General features: G+C 39.7%; 1 protein-coding gene across 3 annotated transcripts in view; it reads right to left on the reverse strand.

Moving 5' to 3' along the window:
- Positions 1–1,333: 1,333 nt before the first annotated feature.
- The window catches only part of hdac9b (histone deacetylase 9b), a 45,658-nt gene continuing 27,032 nt past the window's right edge, over positions 1,334–19,959 (reverse strand). For 2 of the 3 annotated variants that reach the window (XM_042490278.1, XM_042490276.1), the window contains 8 exons: positions 19,365–19,497; positions 19,121–19,242; positions 11,531–11,662; positions 11,077–11,192; positions 9,475–9,597; positions 7,379–7,556; positions 7,023–7,237; positions 1,334–3,301 (listed from right to left, as the gene is read on the reverse strand). In XM_042490278.1, coding sequence (XP_042346212.1) covers positions 2,966–3,301; positions 7,023–7,237; positions 7,379–7,556; positions 9,475–9,597; positions 11,077–11,192; positions 11,531–11,662; positions 19,121–19,242; positions 19,365–19,497 — 1,355 coding nt within the window. In that variant the 3' untranslated portion in view covers positions 1,334–2,965. The remainder of the gene's footprint in view (positions 3,302–7,022; positions 7,238–7,378; positions 7,557–9,474; positions 9,598–11,076; positions 11,193–11,530; positions 11,663–19,120; positions 19,243–19,364; positions 19,498–19,959) is intronic. The other variant, XM_042490277.1, reaches the window with a different exon arrangement.

Here is a 19,959-nt window from a genome sequence, read left to right on the forward strand (position 1 = left end):
TTCTTGTCATTTTCAACATGCAAAGATCTTGAAAAGTCTGTGATGTATCACATAAAGAAAGCTGACACAACACACTAAACTTAATTTACGAGGAATGCACTATTAGGTTGAGTTCATGTGGTGCGAATATATGTAGGCCTGTGGGTTTTAAGTGTTGAAAGCAATGCAGTGCTTAGAGAGCATTTTATTCTTAATGTGCTTCTTTACATTGAGATTTTATTTCATGATTTGGTTTGCTGAGTGTTGTATGTTTTCTTATTGATCCTCCTGCATTAGAAATAAAGCCATTTGAGTTTACACCTTGAGATCTTTTAAAGTCCTCATTAACATAGTCTATAACACATTTTAACATGTATGTGCACCCTGCATCCAAAAACCTGTTTTTTACAGCACTGTAGGTGCTAAAAATTCGGGCCTCAGTCTAATCCATTTAGAGGAAATAGGTAGGCTTATGTCGTCCTTACTTCCTTACACCTTTAAAAATGCTTGTTTGCTTTTACAACTGGCTCTGTGGGCAGCTGGGGAGGGGCAGCACAGATGGATTTGGGCTTCGTTATTTTTTCTGCCTTTGTAACAGCTCATTTAAAATCACAAGGGCCTGAAGCCCAAGACAGATGGAGTCTACTTAAGAAAGAGTCAGTGTCTCATTTAACTCAAATACTTCCTAATGTGAAGTAACTCTTCACCTTTGTGAATATACTTTAGGAGCTCTCATGAAAGTTTGTATGAATTGTATTGTTTTATATGGTATACTATAAAAAGTTTAGCCATAGTGCACAAAGTGTAGCAGAAAGCAGGCAGTCGTGTGAAAGACAGTTTTGCAGAGAGCAACATTAGACTATGAGTGAACTTTTCCAGGCTCATCATTGCGTGTATAGCATATCAGGCCAGTCCCATGAACTAAGCTTGCTGTGAAATTGCTTAAGCTTGGTTTGAAAGAATCTGCGCAAGTAATATATCACCCTTTCGCAGCTCACCTTATCTTGACTGCTCTAATACTGCCACAAGAAGCCTTGCTTGCTAACATCAAAGACATGTTTTGAAAGCCTCTTAAGCTCCCTATAAAGGGTTACAAAGATCCCCTGAAAATAAGGAGCTGGGTTATAGTGTGGGAAAAGCAAGCTGGCCTAATGATTTAGGCAGTCCATTTGAGATGGTGATGTGGAAAATTATTGGGAATATAATTTGTGATTTGAAATGTAGAACAGAAAGTTTTACAAAGTTTTTCAAAGACTGAATGCAGTGTTTTTGTTTTCTTTCCTATGCATGCAATGGACATATGTAGAAATTATCTACAACAGAGCATCAGAGGTAAATGAACTTTTATTTAAAAAAAGAAAGGTTTATCACACAAGGCAAGAAAGAGAAGAAATGCAAACTGCTATGAACAGACCACAGGATTCCCCAACCCCCCTTCCACGCCCCCCCAACTGGCAGCAAAGGGGTTCTCGTTACAAACAAATCAAAGGAGCAAGACAACAAGACTCACATTGTTCTGATTGTGTTTACTTACACTAAAAACATTAAAACCGGACAGTCTGAATGTACAGTATAAGACAGACAGTTTTGATTTTCACATGAATCCAAACACAGAACCTCATACTAGCATTTTTTTGTTTTACATTTAGTTGACGGTACAAATGAAACAGGAAGGTTTACGGCTATGCATTACATTTGATTGATCACTTTAAGACAGACTATACATGTCGCAATGGGCACTTTTAGGGGAAAACAGGCTTGAAAAAAGAAAAATAAAGAAGCAAGGTCCCGTCCGGGCTTTTTTTTTTTTATTGAAGTAATATCAGACCTGCATGTTGAGGTAAGCATGCCACAAGGGAATATGAAGGAAGCGATTCCCTTTTAAAGGGACTCCCTTAACCATATCCCCACTCACTTTGTAATTCGCCTTGACAGTAAATCAATTCTCAAGCCTGGCCCCTTGGACTCCTCCAACCCTAGGTCCTCCTCTCTCAACATTCCTGCACACATGAATCACTCCAACTCCTGGCTTCTAGAAGGCATTTCCTGCCCGGCCCTCTCTCTCTTTCTCTCTGTCTGACTCCTCTGCTGAAAGCTGGGCAGGAACCCGCCGAGCTTTGATTTGGACCCAGAGGGAGAGAGGGAGGAGAGCTCGGCTTAACACAGGGCCCTGGCTCTGGGACCGCTCCGAAAGAGAGACATGGAGACTTCGGGGTGTGTTGGGAGATGCCTGCACACCCAAGCAGGGATTTAGTGCTTTATCCTTCAAATTGCAATATGAGCAGCGGACCATATTCCAATGGCAATATCACTCCTGGCGCAAAAGTCTGCCCTAAGGGAGCGTCCTCGGTTAGGATTTAAGTATACATTCTCTCTAAGACAGATGTTCGTTATTATTTCAGTTCTGACACCACTTAACGTGGCGCATCATCACAGATTTTTGAGAACAGCGGAGCATGTAGTGTTTTAAATTCTTTAACAAACTTCATGATAATTCTCAAAGTGGATAGAAGAGCTTTCAAATATTTTATGGCAAAAAAATGTACACAACGGAAACACAAGTCAGCTCTTCAAAGCTGTACACCTGTTCAACCTTCCCCTCTAGAAATCATCTTTAATGCTAAATCCAAAGTTTATGTACATACAACTTTTTTTGTCAGCTGAGAGGACTCCAGACGGCCAAAGCAGCTCTCAAAAAGAAGGGTCTAAATTGTCTTCTTATTATATACACAAAAGTGAAACGTACATATTTTACAGAGATCACTACACAAAGAGCACAAACAGAGAGTCTTAGAGTGCGGCTGCAGCTGAGTGAAAAGGGGTCATATGTCATGACAGAGAGAGCTGGCCTACTGTGCAATGGCTGCTGTGTGTGTGTGTGTGTGTGTGTGTGTGTGTGTGTGTGTAAACTGAAGGGATGTAGATGTTTGTAGAGACTTGTTTATCTGCGAATGTTGTGAGTGTGTGATCTCATCTTCTTCCCTTCTCAGATCATGGCTCTTATCACCAGTCGTCCTTTGACCTGGTGGAGATAGGTGCTCTGCTCTGACTCTAAGCTCTGATTGGTCAGGCCCTCATCTTCGCTATCGGCCGGCTCCTCCTTGACCTTGATGACCCCGTAGTGGGCGTCGGGGAGCTCGCCACTCGAGCCACTGCTGCTGCTACTGCTTAGCGTGTGCTTCCGGATGACTCCTCCAGGGGGCAGCCTATCCTCCTGCATGCTCTCTGTCAGCTCTCTGTGCTGCTGCTCCTCCTGCTCCTCCTCCGACTCCTGCAGGTGTGCACTGGGCTGACGTAACTGCTCAATGGACTTGGACAGCAGCTGCAAAACACATCGGATCCACATTAATGATGATATCCTGAAACTAATGATCTTTAATATCAAAACTTTATCAGAGCAAAAAAAGAACATCCATTTTTTAGTTTCTGCCACATAAAAATCCATACAATTCCTTCTTTATGGATTAGATTTATTTTTGACTATTGAGTTACATTTCATTATTCTTGATGTTTCACTGCTCTGTTTTAAGTTTTATTTTACCCATTGTTTTTACATTTTTACCTTGGAGTTATATTTATGGTTTGAATCATACGTGGCTTTTTGTTTATTCCTCCTTTATCCTCATCCTTGTCTGCTTATTCAAACATTACTATGTATTTCATTGTGATTTATGTGCTCATTGTAAAACACTCTGTAGGTGATTTTGATTAGTGAGACACAAATAATCTTTAATATTATAAAGAATAAGTAGGCAAATATAGCCAAAGAATAGCAGACTGATTTGTTTTACTTTTTAGGAACAAAGGAAGTCTTCACCTGTTGCCATAGAAATGTATGATTCACAAATCTTACTGGTTTAAATATTTTTGAGGACCTTAGAGTGCTTCACTGTCTCCAGGGTGTCTGAATGCAAGAGCAAGACCATGAAGATGTTTCAACTACACTGATAGACACAGCTGTGTGACATGTGAAAGGATGAATGATTCTTCTGTTACTTTAAGTTTTTGGTATGTCTCAGTCCATGTACGTGTGTTGTGCCAAAAGCTTCTCTGATCCAATTTGTGTGATAAATATATATTCAGGCATGGACAACTGAGGCTCATCAACCATCGAGTTTATCTTAATTATTTATCAAGTTTGTATTATAATTCATCGAGTTTACTTTATCATTCATCAGAGTGAAGAATGACCTAGAGTGAAAGATTTCTTTCTGGGTGTCAAAAAACAAAAACACTAAATCATATCCTTGTTTGCCAAATCTCTCAATAAAACAACACAATCAAACTTTCTCTTTGTATGTTATATAACCCACACCTGTGTCATATCCATATTAACGTCTAAGCTTATATTTGGCGGCTATATATTTAGAAAGTTTATGAATGTAAACAGATTAGTTCTGGCCTTTTAGTTCACACAGTTCAATAATAGTGGTAGCTGCAGGTAAGTGGATTAGTGTCACTCGCTTGATTTTTTTAAGGTACAGTTCAGAATGCACAATGTCTTGCCTTTAGTAAATCACATGTTTTCTCCTGTAAATTGTAGTTATTTTTTGCAAAAAGTGGCACCAAGATTCAAGGGTGGATGTTTGGTTCAACACTGAGGGGAACTTGTATGAAATGGAATGGATTGGTGTATGGTATAAAAGTCCTCTGCGGGAGGACATGTTCTAAATATTGAGGGAGACGTGTCTCCTGCACCCCACCCCCATAAATCTACACCTATACCAAGCTACAAGGTGTAGGGCGCGTGGTATTGTGTAGGTTTATGTTACAAAGTCATTTACGTGTATCATTATAATTACACAAAATCTGTGTAAATAGTAACAACCTGACATGTTAGGCCTCCAGAGTCATTATATGGGACTTCTGAGACTCAGCTGATGTACTTTCAGGATCCTCCCTACATGTGTGTCTCCCGCCTTAACCTCTGCCCTTTTGCTGTTGTTCTCCATGGGAGAGGTAAGTGACGTTGTGGTCACACAAATGTCTGCGTTTTGGCCTTTTTGTTAAACTACATTAACCACATTTACCTGTGATCTTACAATTACTGCGGAGCACGTTAACACTATGTTGCTGTGTCATTTAATTTCTGTAGGGGCGCAAGTCAAATAATGACAATTGACGTAGGATTGTGTTATTTATGTCTTTTGTCATGTATGTTGTTTGTGTTTTATAGTTTTGAATGTATGCCCTTTTTTACTGTTGTTCTCCATGAAAAAGGGACTCAGTTAACATAAATGACATTTGGAGGATTCTGTTATTTACGTTGTTTGTCAAAATAAACAAAGACTGCCTCCAAAGATAACCTAATCTGAACCTCTTCGGTGAACACAATGCTATACACTACCGTTACACTTACTAAAGATGATATCAAGACAGCATTTGACGCTCCGCTGCATGAAAAGTAAACTCTGAAGGTACCAAATTTATGAAAATGTCTATCGAAATCAATGTGTGTTTCATCATACATCAAAGATTTACTTAATTTAAGAGTAATAATTCTCCATCTTGATGCAGATTTTCACCTGAAGTGTCAGAGAAATCAAAATGCAAAAAAAGACTTTTGTTGCATTCAGAAAAGTCGGTTCAAAAACTGTAGAAGCTAGATTTTTCAGAGGGTAATAGTGCAAAAATTGTTCTTAAATATTTGTTATTAGAAACAGAGGTATGTGAGTTCAGATTCAGCCTGACAGAGGAATAGAGGGATGTTTTACTTATTAGTTCATTTGAGATTTTAGTGTCTCGCAGCTCTGCTCAATCAGAACTATTGTAATGGCGTCATGATTTGATTAGTCTGCCACAAGAGGGCTCCAAGAGCAGGACTGTGAAGCGCCTACCCCAGCTGGTAACCAACAACATTACTGTCTACAGAATATAGGCCTTATATAAATATCCTTTCAGCTATAAGAATTAGCCTCCTTAGTTTGGCATTCGTAAACACTGCTCATACTGCTTCCTAAAATCCCTAAGCTCTTGTAAATTTCCATCAGTGCCCCCTACTGTTGCAGGCAATGAAGGACGTTTAAAAACAACCGCAGACAAGCCTCTGCTAGGAAATTAATTAGGGCAATGTTTCGGAGATCCCTCTCAATAAACACTGAGGGCTCATCCCTGATTAGTGGCCATTTATAACCTCTACTTAAAGAGGCTTTACTTGCGATCTCATTGGCCTGAGTGATCAGAGCAGGGCCTGTTCACGTGTTCCTAGATAAGATGTCACAATTATTCCAAAGCTCTTTTCAAATCAAATCAACTTCACGGGGTACTTTTCAATAATTACAGCTGATATTAAGACTAATTTCAGCTGCCTGGCGGTGACATGTGTTGGCTATTTTTAATATTACACAGGAATTCAGACAGAACATGTTGCAGTTGTACATGTGAACTGTACAACTCAAAAAGTGCTTGTGGTGCTTTGTGCTTTTTATTACTTGTAGGTAAGAGTTACTCTATGGTTCCCATGGCTCTTTCAGGGCCCAGCGTTGGGACACATCAGTATGTGAGCTCACACAATGCTGCCTTTCACAGTGTCTGCCACCTCACACACGTCCCTCACCAGAATAATTACACTCTGTGTATAGCGAGGTCACCTCGGCCAGCTAACAGAAACACAAATATTGCCACAGAGGAACAAAATGTATTCTGGGCACTTTTCCTTCATTTGAACTTAGCTGAATTGAATTTCACAGAGTTAGCATGTGAACAGCACTGATGCCTTAAGCTATGATAACAGAATTAGTGCAGGGGAAGCATTTCTTCCCCATTTGAAGTCAGGCAGAAGTTCTTTGCTTCGCAGAAATAACACCAGGATTCCAGGGAAGAACAGACAACAGCTTGGGTCTGTAAACCCGAGCTACCACAGATGCTTTTACAAAATGCTAAAAATAGATCAGCGTTTGTGTGCTTAAAATGATTAAATCAGACTCCCTGCAGTAAAATAAGACCTTGCAAGACCTAAAAAAAGGAATCGGGAATGCTGCGAAAAGCAATCTAAAAGTCAAAATCCTCCCCTGTGATTTGAATATTGATGAACAGCACAATACCTTATTTATATGGATCTGCTGCTGGTACTGTTTCTGTTTCTCCAGGAAGTGCTGGTGTTGCTGCTGGATGACAAGTTGGGCCAGTGTGTTCTGAGGCAGCGGTGCAGACTGGGTCCTGTTTAAGGGCCGGTGTTTTGGTAGTTTGGGCCGACTGCTGGAGGGCCGATCCTTCATGGCCAGAGGGGACTGAGGGTGGGAGGACATGGTGCCTTGGCCTTGACAAAAAAAAAATTAAATAAAACTCATATTAGGTTTCCTCTGTCAGTCAAACCATAACTAACCTTAATTTAAAGAAGAAAAATGTGTTGTGCATGGCAACATAATGTAATGTTTAACATCATGTAACACAGTCTAACCAGAGGAGAGCATCTTCTGCTGCCGCATCTGCTCCTTCTGGAGGAGGTGCTGGAGGAGGGCCTGGTGACTGGGGCTCACTTTAGACTCCAGGCCTGTCTGAAGGGGCACAGGGCCCAGCAGGTGCCCAGGCAGCCCATGCTTGATTTCTGTCGATCTGTCCTTCAACCCCATGGCGGCCTGAGAGAAGAGACAAAGTTGTGGTTATTCTTTAATTCACACTACACATGCTGCGCTCTGGGACTGGTAGTCTATTATAAGCATTTGTAGGAAACACAGTGTTCCCACACATTCTTATAGACAAAATTTCAGTACTTCTATGACTTTTCAAGGACCCATAATAACTTTGACAGATTACAATGTATAACACAAAAAGACCTGTACAGTACCATTTACTACAAATGCTAATTATACAATTGTCTGTAGTCTGCTGAAAAGGAGTAGTAAAACACCCTGAGTGGGGAGTGACGGCCAACAGTTTTATTGGCCGAACGGCTGGTTTGTTTGTAAATACAAAACTGAGGAAAATGAAAAAATGTTTGTGGTGGTAAACAAAACATTACGCATTGATGCATATATATATATATATATATATATATATATATATATATATATGTGTGTGTGTGTGTGTGTGTGTGTGTGTGTGTGTGTTACATCAACAGAGAAAAAAATTGCAATTAAATTCAAAATTCAAAATTACTTGGACAACTTTTCCAAAATTTTTTCTGATTCCATGACTTTTCCAGGCCTGGAAAATAGGATTATGGAATTCCATGGCTGTGGGAACCCTGACTGTAACAATGTAATAACACACAATAAAACTCCATGACTTTCTTCAAAACTTTTAACAATTTGTACCAATCCCATGACTTTTACAGGACTGGAAAATGTGATTGTGAAATTTCATGACTTTTCCAGGTTTTCAATAACCCTGGGAACCCTGGAAACAAGTACACTGCAGGTCAAAAAATGTGCCTGTACAGAGCAGGCTGATTTTTTGGCCTCTAATATTGCTGCTTGTTTTTTTTCTGGAGAGCTGCTCATCCAAACAACCTCACACTTGATGCTGCGCTTCCTTGATTTGTGAGCAATACACCTAACATTGTTGTGTTCCGTAGAAATGCTTGAACATATGCGTCATTTAGGTGAAAAAAGCTCACAGTGAAAATTTTAATGGCCTCATTGAAGCCTGGCTATTTCCAGGAACAATTGCATTAATTCAGAAAGTTACGTCGCTGATGCTTAAAATGTTTGAGTTTGCTACAGTGTTACATCTCCAATCTCTCTTTCCTCATCTGTCCTTGAATGTACTGTAGCGAGCGAGGAACAGCAAGCTGTACTCAGCATGTCCTTTGACGGTGTAACAGTAAATGGGATCCCCTCACTATACAGTACATAGTGTTTACTTCTGCCAGTAGTGATGAACTGTGGATAAATCTGTCTAAATATGTCTGATCTCAAGAGCTTGCACTCGACACTGCACTTCCTTGGGTTTTCAGCAATACACTTGCCACATGTAAATCAGTTGAACGGTTGTCAAGGAAATCAGAGGACAAACCCACAGACTCTTTTTTAGTAGTTTTAGTAGTTGAAAACAGATTAATTTTAATAAGCCAAATTTATTAGTATCAACTGTTTTTTGTCAATGAAAAATGATTCTTGTAGCTACAAATGAGGCAATGATGAAATCAGAGACCATCAATGGTGAGCAGTCTCTGATGAACAGGCCTCTGTGGAATGTGCCTGAGAGCTAAAAGATGATATATCATGTGCTGTGTTATCAGGAGTTGCACTTGAGTGGACTTGGCCTTTTAAAAAGCTGTGATAAATGAGGTAATAGGGGAAGATAAGAGCATGCCTGACACAAGACACTGCAGAACAATATTTATCTAAGGGCGATAAAACCATCTGGGGCCACAGGTCAGTGACCTGTGGTCGTACAGAGAACCCAGACAGCCACTGATGGCTGGTTTTCCAACTCATAGACTGAGCAGAAAAACCTGCCATCACCAAACCACTTAACTTATGTATAAGGCGAGATTTTATTTCATGTAAAACACACAGGTTATCTAAGAATATCTGCAAAATTTGTACTCACACTAATGGGTGAGGATGCAGTGGAGAGCCCCAAGGAGATGTTGGGTAAGGAAGGAGATGTGTATAGGCTCAGCATTGACACAGAGCCCTCGGGTCGGAATAATCTCGGCTGTGAAGGCCATCTCTACATCAAACACACAGGACAGAGAGAAGACAGAGAGATTTAGTAGGAGGCGACAGATTTAGAAATCCCACCATGGACAATTTCAAAAGGCAGCATGAGCAGTGACATAAATGTTAATGCACTATGACGAACAACAGCCCTCCTTGCTGCAAAGGAAAGGTGTGGGTATTCATGGAAGATGATATAAAACAAGTAGAAGAGAGCAACAGTTTCCTGGAGCTTCACAGAATGGCACCAGTGAGGATGACATGCTATTATAAAGCATTGCAAACCTCTAAATCTACCGCTCCACCCTCAGTTCTTCAGTCCCCTATCGGCCTGCTGCCTGTTCTTACACCCCGATCCCCACCCTCAGGATACTCTCTCAGAGAACATCAGCACTGGGGCATACTTCCTGTACCCAGCAGAGCAGCAGACCAGCATGTGGTTTTGGAACAACCATGTTTATCCTTCCAACCCCTACCAGTACTCAGTGACCTGTATGTGAATATCCGGCCCATATTTGACCCAGGGGACCCGTTCCCTCTGAAAAAGGATACCTAATGTAACGGTGCACAAACAGGCCTTGCTTTTGCAACAGGCATGAGGTCTACGGGCAGCCCCACAGTCCACCAATGACTTTCATGAGAGCCTCAGCTCGGCCTGATACAATAGCAATCCTGTGTGTTTATGTTGTTAGCATGTGGGTGTCTTTGGCTACCAGTGCCTGGGATATCAATTAAACTCCACAGTTTGTCTGTCTCCCTAAGCGCCAACCTTCAGCCCAATGTCAGGGCGTCACCCCCTTCTCTGTGTCGCTGGACATCCCTGGGAGAGTAAACAGCGGCGCTTAAGGAAAACACAGCTGTTCTGTTAAGATTGTTCAGAGATGTGTCATATCTGCCACCCTCTATAATGGTCTGCTTTGTGAGCTCAGTCCAAGGGGAGCTCTGGTCAGTAACTCAGCCATGAATCTATTGCAAAATGCCTCCACAGAACTCAGAAGAGGCATGCCGCCAAGCCAGTGACAGAAATACAATGACAAGCCAACAGCAACCTCACAGCCAAACTAAAGATTTTTTTTTTTTTTTTTGCAAAACATAAAACTGATTGTACAGCACATCTGGACAAAAAATGTTGGATAGCAAAATGTGCAGCAAAATGTGCAGCATTAATGTGCGGCAATGATTTCTACTGTTGTTTTTGCACTGCATAATGTTTCATCTTTACGAAAGCAAACTTGAGGTAATCAGACATGTGGGTCAAGCTGTGCCTCTTTAATGTCAGTGTGGGGAGCCATTTTCACTAGAGTGTAACAGACAGAGGACAACTGGCTGTTTTTATAGCTGTGAGCAGAAGGGCAGACAGGCCCTTAGTGCTCTGACTTAAAGGTATAGTTTTGATAATTAAATGATTTGCATTCATAATAACAACCACTGTACGACTTTTGCTTCATTTTTTTGGCAAATCAGCAGCAAGGCGGATAATTTATAAACATACCTCAGTTTTTGTAGTAGTAGGCAGAGAAGAGGGTCCATTTTCAGCCCCCAAGGCACTGGAGGCCCCTATGGGAGAGCTGGGGCCGGAGCCAGGGGCACTGTTAGTGGGCGTAGAGTCTACGAAACATCAAGGAGTTTAGACACAGCATGCATGCTCACACTCTACACACAACACACATAGCATAACAGCTGCAGCCTCACAACAGTTCAATGTGTATGGTCATGGCTGCCCGATTACGATGGTCTTTCTTACATGAAAGTGCAACGACCATAATGTGCTACTGCATTGCAAAATGGGTGATTATTATGCAGATTTGCAATAATAACCTTATGATACAGGCTTGTATCGTTTTCAGAGAACATTTCAAAACACCAGACAAGTTGTGGACAATTTTACACACATGTTGCAACAGCAAGAAAAGAAAAATCAACACATAGCCAGCAATAATACATACCCATTAGCTCCAGAGCCCTCTTCTTATAAGGAGTCATTATGTTTCCATCTCTTCTCTTGAGCATCGGGCTGCTCCTCCTCTCAGCTACCTTTTGCTTCAGTCTGGATCGTACCTTCAGGTTTGGCTCGGAGGCTTAAAAAAAGAGAATGAAACAGGCTGTAAGAATCAATTCACAATATTTGAACAATAAAGAAATACAATAATAAATGAAACAATAAATTATACGATCACGTGAAGAGACTGTATTTTCAAACAGTGTGTTTTGATATACTCTGAGTGAAATGACCATTACCAAAGAAAAATGTAAGATGGTAAAATAAGAGGAAACTTAAAGAGAAATAAAGAGACTATAACTCAGTTAAAATATAAGCAATGTTGTCACACTTCAAAGTGTAACAATTTCAGCTTCAGTAAAATTCAGAGCAGGTTTCAGATAAATTAAATGAGTCAGGATTGGGCCCATTTCCACCTCATCTGGACTAAATTAGGTTGAGCAACACACAGGCTGTAAGTGAAATAGTCCGCTACCTGCCGCCCTGGTGACCACAGTCTGATACAGTAGCAACAGTTAAACTAACACAAAAACATGGCAGATGTTTCAGGCTCTCCCCACGCCCCCTCCTCCTAATGCAAAACAGAGATACCCAAATACACAGTTCGAACACACTCCAAAATCTCACTCACTCTCTCACACACACACACACACACACACACACACACACACACACACACACACACACACACACACACACACACACACACACACACACACACACACACACACACACAGCTTGGTCTGAAATGATCCAGGCTTACAAATCTAGTCCATCAGCGTTGACAGAAATGCTGATGTAATATTCTTCACAATAGACATAATGCTTTCAAACTTTTCAACTGGCATTAATGATGGATTTAAGGACATTTGTCAAAAATTGGCATTGTGTTTCACTTTACATAATTAAATCATGTTTAAACCTCTCTGTGACCACGGAACATTTAGTGAACATAAATGCTCTTTTCCAGTAACACCCTACTCCACAATAACACTATTACACACAACTGCCGACTTTCATCCCTGAAGGGCCAAAACAAAGCCAAGTTTGATGATATTGAATTGAAAAGTTGAGCAAAGGGGGGAATGTAGTCATTGCACAATAAAGTCCATGTTTTTTTCCTATGCCATTATTAAAAATATAAAAGACTACAAAAGTTTAACTACTAAGCAGAAGCACAACCAGGAACGTAGGAAATACTAAGGTTATGGGTATTTATTGTCCTTTTAGTTTGGATGATAAATGTTGATAACCAAGGCTGTGACCTATAGAGTAGGCTTGACTTGTAATATCATAATATTACAGACCAATAAGTCACTTGCTGAATACTGCTTTTGGGCAATATGCTTTTTCTGTAAAAGCTACAAATCAGTGGAACACTCTGCCTGACGATCGGAGGAGATGCAGCTCTATCAGGACTTTCAAAGCCAACTTGAAAAGATGGTTGAAAGCTGCTCAGCACTTCAATCACTGACCTTGAACTCTAGACTTTATAACTTGTTTTTTTTGTTTTAATTTGACAAGCATTCACTTGTGATTCCCTGTTGTATGTAGCTTTTTATTGTGCATTTGTGTAGTTTTACGTTGCATTGTCTGTCTTCTTTTTTGTATCATTTTACCCCATGTGCAATGGTGTGTGTTATTTGTCTTGCATGTGTCTTTTTTTCTTCACTTCCTCTTGTACAACTTATGACTATAATCTGGTAAGGTGCATCAAATGGTAACATTTATGTTTTAAACTGTACATGGTCCCTTTTAAATAAATAAATAAAAAATGGGGAATCATTTTAGACCAAAAAAACAGAAAAGATTATTTAAACAGGCACAGATTTGAAAAAGCTGCAACTACACCCATGCATCCACACATTCATGTAGTCACACACACAGTCTCACAAGTCATAAGTCAAATGATGCCTCTCTTCAACATCCAGTACATGAGTTATGAACGTGTGGGTTTTCGATAAATATTGGTCATGTTACGCAAGTCTGTCTCTGTGTTATGTGCTGTTTTGTTATAGGCAGAGTCTCATAACCAGCACCCCCCGAAACCTGCAATGCATGAACAGTTAATCAGCAGTCCTTTGGCTTATGGCCAGTCTTCCACAAAATCTTGTCCCCCTTTCAAATTACCATGAACACAAACACACCCATTTAAACACACACATTTGATACCCATGCCAAATTTCAGCCTTCATTGGATAAAAACTGCAGCCGCCAAAAAGTGGGAAAATTTTTGTGGACCAATCAACCGGCCATCTGACAGAGCAACCTACAGAGCTGCTAGTTGGAGCTAAAATCATGACCTCTGAGGCCTTAATAGTAATTGCATGTTCAGCCCTGCCAACCCCTGATACAACAACACATTATCAGTAATTAGTGAATTCTGAAAAATGTGTGTGGCACAGTAAAGATTATGTAATGTAAAATAATGGTAAAAAAAGGCAAGAAGGAAACAATCTTTAATAATGAAAGCAATGGTTATGTGAGCACAAGTAAATGGTTTTATGTCTGACTGTGGAGTTGTGCTTCTGTCTTGTCACAGTGACAGTGACCCACTAGGTCAACACATCTCACATGGACTTCCCATCAACCCTTTGGACATGGAATCCCACGGCTAGCCTTACACACTCAAATAAACAAACAGAATAGATAAGCTGGTCTTCTAACTGAAAGCCAGCGCACAAAGCTGTATTGAAGTTATGTAAACCTGTTACACAATAACCAACCTGTTTCAATTATTTAGCTCAGATCAATAATTAAAAAGGTATTTTGCAACGTGTACAACATACAGCTATACATGGGGAAGTGAGGCAGTGACTGCAGGGAGGAGGAGAGGGAGCATTGATGGGGGCACAGCTAGGAGAGTGGGCCAGATGCTGCTATTTCTGGCTTTTGTCAAAAGCAGCAAAACCCTCTTCCCTAATACGTGGCACAGACCTCTAATCCTGTGGGTGTGAGGTAGAATGAAAGAGAGCGAGGGAGGAAGAAAGGAGGCAGCAGAGATAAATGGAGAGAAAATGCTGCTGGGAGTCGTATGAATCTGCTTCACGCCCTGCTGCCTTGATTGCTTTCTATTTTTACACACTGCTGCCACCAAGCTACGCATCCCAATTGGTCGCCACGGGAACGCCAGACAGCACCTCAGGAACAAACACTTTCTCACTAGTCTCCATGGAAAAAAAAATACCCTGATGCACAGTGCAACAGGAGGCAATGATGGCAGCTGCAAAGCACATACACTGAACACCTGGGTCACTTCTGCTCCGGCTTCTCAGTTAACGGAAACCTACAGTAATGGCTGCAATATACCAGAGTCATAAATCAATCACCTTATTGCATTTGTAAGTGGTGCTGCAGGGCTAGTGGCTGTGCAAGTGAATGTGTTATGTTATCTCCGCTTAATCAGAATTTTAACTCTGCTGTCACTGTGAGTGTCTGCGTCCATTAGAGCCTGGATTTGGACAGATGGCTGTGTGGAAAGCTGAGGTGTGTGTTCTGTAAATAAAGAGGCCTGCTATGCATTTTGCCTGACATTCTGGTTTAAAGTGATGCTGAAGATGATGAATTAATGTTCAGTGTTTGCTGATCCAGTGTCCCAAAGGTAACAGGCACTTAAATTTAATGCTTTTTAAGACATTTTCAAGGCCATTTTTCACCAAATTTTGGACAAATCATCATTTTCTTATTAAAACATTGCAGTGAAGTATAAAGGTAAGGAGCTTATATTTCGGTTTCGCGTAGATGTAGTCTTCATGTAAGAATATTTTCTTTCGAATTTGTGAGGTTAAAATTAATTTGGCAAACAGGTAAGTGCAAGTAGAAAGTAGAAAGACAGAATTAGGTTCAGTGGTAGGTTTAAAAATGTGTTACATCAGAAATGTGCACCCAGGAGGGCTTCACTCATTTTAACAAAAAGCAATACTGTGCTTCAGGGATGATGTTTTTCTGTAGGCTGACACAAAATGGATGTGTCGCCCTGGTTTTCTCATCAAAAAGCGAATGGGATTTTTCCATTGGACTTTGGATTATTGCAGAAAATAAGCTCTGTGGTGAACGAACATTTATGATGCATACTCGTTTTGTTCAGCAAAATAATAATAATCACAAATGAACACCACATTTATGATTTTTGAAGCCTAAATACAATCACTACAAGTAAAAAGCTAACCTTAGACTATAAATGAAACACTGTGGTCGCATTTAACCTCCCTTCTAAAACAAGACTGTAAAGCCATGTTTGGCATGCTAATGTTATATAACATAAAAGTTTCAAAATTCACAAGTGGGGTATTTACTCACATATTTAATGTCGTAGAACAAAATGTAAAAGTCTCTTAAGCTTGTGTTAACCACAGACCTTATTTCTGGCATCTAATCAAAAACCCATCAGCTCCCACTTCCCTTGTCTTGACTTTAAGACAGGGGAACTGGAAGTGCTAAAATGCTAACTGATTTCCAGGTTTTAGGAGTCATTTCTGGGATGCCCTATTAAAAGATGGACAAATGTATTTAGATAAAAACAATTCTGACAATTAGTACCTTACAAATTTAAAATTAAGACCTTCACTAAATGTAATGAATTTTAAGGACTGATATCTATAAAATTGAATTTTAACACATTTTAAGAATTATTAAGAACCTGCAAACACCTTGTGTTCCTTTAACAACACAAACACTTAAACCAAAGCTAACTACAGTAACTGACCCTCAGAATTTAGATATTCTGTGCCGTAAGATCAGCAAGTTAAAGTTTCATTATTGTTTTTCATATCCAAGATCTGATAACTATTACCCACAAACTTTATTTTGGTATGATTTTAGCTTTAAAGTTTTGCCTTTGTGGGATTATCTTGAAAATCTTTCCTGCACCTGCTGAATGCACACATTTGGTAACTGGGTCAAGACCAGAGAGGGTGTTGCACTTCTTACTGCTAAGCTGCAACTATTCTTGCCACAGACTATCGCGTGCCCTCTGTCCAGTCTATTCTAGGCCCTGGAAGTGAAACAAAGAGGACATATACCAAGTAAACAAGCTAATTACGAGTTCTTTACACTAGTTTTTGAACGTATGAAATAAAGCCAAGGGCATTACAGCTCTGTTGTTGTTTTTAAGGATGATAGAACTATTAATGGAACAGCTATTAATGGAGATCAAAGCAAAGATTGTTTTTTTAAGGGGATATTTACAGGACGTAGTGATTCATAGTTGAGACAGTTGTCTCTACAGATTGTGTATTTTTATTTTTTGGAGAGGTTCTACTATAATGTATGCACTAAACAGTGTGCTTAAAAATTGATTGGAGCTAAATTTTAAATAAATTTCAAAAGAGATTTATTGACCACCAAGCTGTATATTACATGCATATCATAAACCTCATTGTGAACCTCAAGCAGAAAAAGATGGCGCTTAGCCCTCTGGCCGAATAAAGCAATGGGGAGTCTTAAACATAGCGCATTCGAGTCATCTCCACTTTGTTTTGAGAGAGCTATCTTTGCTTAAACAAACAGTCCTGTTGACGTTCATCCTGCCTGTGCCCGTCTTAACTCGGCAACACCTGCCAATCAGCTATCAGTGACAGCCAGTGGCTCAGGGAACAACACTACCTTTGTGTGTCCCCCTCGGGTGCCAAGCTCTCAGAGGACTTTAATAAAGATAGACAGGAAGTGGGGGAGGAAGGCCTAAGCAGGAAATGACCACATATAGATTCAGGAATCCAAAGAGCAAGAAATAGTTTTATCAGTGCGAGAGAGGCAGGAACGGCAATGGGGAGACGATTTAAGCATGAATAAAGAGATGAAAATGTTGAGACTGAAATTCTATCTGCACAGTTATTTGTTTAAACATGCCTTTTTGTCTTCACAGTGAAAGACAAACAATGCTACCATAAACAGTCTCTCTGTTATTTCAGAAAACTGTCCTCAGCTAGTTATTATACTTGTGAGCCAACTCCTTACCTTTATGGATCTGAAGGCATACCCAAAAGATGTAAATATATATTTACAAAAGGCATTTCTCTTTTCTGAAGATGGTATGATTAAAAAGATTACAATAAATAAAAGCTTTCAAAGCTTTCATTTACCGTCCTAATATTTATTCTTGCCATACAGTGACTTTATTTTACAAGATATAATTCCTTTGCCTGATCTCTAAATTGTGTATACACGCAACATGACAGGCCTGCAGTTAAATAACTCAACAAGTATAATTGTTTTCCCATGTAATTAAAAGAGACACAGAAGGGAAAAGAACATAATGTAATTTGGTGACCTCATTGCAGAATTATGAAGTTTTAAGGCGAGCTTGTGCTTGTGCAAACCAAGAGGCAAGAATTATTCTTATTTATACAACCATCCCCAAAGGATTCCTCAACCTTTAAACCAACAAACCTGAGCTGCTTTTTGGTGGGAACCTGTCTTTTCAAAACTGCTTTTAAAGCCCATAACTTAGGAGAAATTAATCTGCTTTAATTCTCCCATTTACCACTAAACAGCTCAAAGAGGCCTTGGAACAGTGTTTATTATTGCAACATAGGGACAAATGTAGTTCCTTTTAAATAATGGCAAGGTAATTTTCATACAAATAACTCTATTAAAATTTTAACTCGTGAAGTGAAAACACACAGTTGAGCTGTGTCATTTTATGTGTGTTTTAGAATAAGCCAAATAGGAATAAGGAAGGTTTAAGTTACTTTTCTGGCATGCGTCACCACTTATGAAAGTTTGGAGCCCTGGAGGGATGAGGCAGGGGGCTGGGATGCATAATGAGCCTAACTGATGTTATTAGCAGGTCATCAGTATCCTCAGGAAATACTCCATGGGTACACCGACCTCTTGACTGACAAGGGTCAAAAAGGCACTCACTGTATTTATAACCTAGCATAGTATAAGAAAAATTGATCATACAAAGCAACATCTGAACTCTCACACTGAATTATTTTTAGCAACAATATTTTAAGAGTCCTCATTAAATGAAGAATGCAGTTTTAATTTTTTGTTCCTGTGTTAATTAATCATTTATCTCTCGCCAAATAATTAAAAAAAAAGAAGAAAAATTAGTACTAGAGTACTTTTTGCATCAAAATCCCCATCTTTTCTATTCCTGTAAAATGGATTCAAATGTTTGATGACTCATCCTGCTCAGAGATGCCCATAAAAGTTCATAAAATCAAATGAGACTTCAGGTGACTAGCTATCCACACCGTTCATATAAAATCGCACTTAGCTATTTGTGCATTTTATGCTAGTCAAGAGAAGCTAGTAATAGCAAGGTAACGGACTCAGCTATAGCTCCATATCATACTTAACTCTAAACTCACCGACTTTTAGCTCTCCAATCAAATGCAAAAGATTTTAATCCCTCTTGTAACTGTATACTGTTCAAATACTTTGGTTCACTGGTAAATATGTCACAGTACAGAAGCTAAAGAAGCTCTAAATTCAGTTTCACAGGGATTTTCACTAATGTGGGTCTATGCTGATTTATGTATACATGCGTGTATTTGCATTTTGAAGTCTGTGTGTGTGCAAATTAACAAACCTGTCTTCCTCAAGGGGAAGTCGTCCTTGCTCTCTACGGGTGATGGCAGAGTGTACTGGCAGGTGGGGGATGTGCCGCCCAGAGGTGGAGAGCTTTGGTCCAGTGATGTGTGATGAGAGGACCTGATCACAAACAAATATATCAAATTTATGAGAGGGTGTTGTGACAATAAAGATTATGTTGCTAAGTGATTTAAATAGAGTAACTGTATTACACTCTCTCAATAGGAAACAAAAATACTCACGTGTACCAGAGTTTTGGGTGGTGGATAAATGAATGATTGACTCCATTGCTGGCAGTGTCTTTTGCTGATTTGCTCAGCAGAAACTCTTGGAGTTTCTGCTTTACCTCTGTACTTGCCACTGCACCTGTGAGACCAAAAGACGGAAACAACGGGATTGGGGTTACCCTAGGGCTCTGACTCATGATAAACTATTGCATAGATAATGCTACAAATCAAAGTTTAACCCTTTAAAACCTGGAACAAAATCAGTTTTCTTGAGCTGCGTTCAGATGTCTTTTACATGTATTCAAACCTTTGCAGATTGGTTTGTTTCTTTTGAAAACATGACTAAAAAGGCAATGAGCAACTTGAAGAGTTGCCCCACAAATAGCAAGAAATTAGAAGAAGAAAATGGCCTGAAAATTAGTTTTAAAAGAGGGAGAGAGTTGCTGATTTGTTTGTTTTGTTTTGTTATTTAACCTTTTTCTGTTACATCTTTTTTTGTGTGATAAATTTAAGGTATTTTTCTTGTAACTCAAAACTTGTAACTTCTTGCCATGTCGTTAAAAGAAAACAAGCAAATTGGCTCAGGTTTCAAAGGGTTAACCCAACAACG

This window comes from Plectropomus leopardus, chromosome 7, assembly GCF_008729295.1.
Source record: "Plectropomus leopardus isolate mb chromosome 7, YSFRI_Pleo_2.0, whole genome shotgun sequence".
Taxonomy (NCBI): domain Eukaryota; kingdom Metazoa; phylum Chordata; class Actinopteri; order Perciformes; family Serranidae; genus Plectropomus; species Plectropomus leopardus.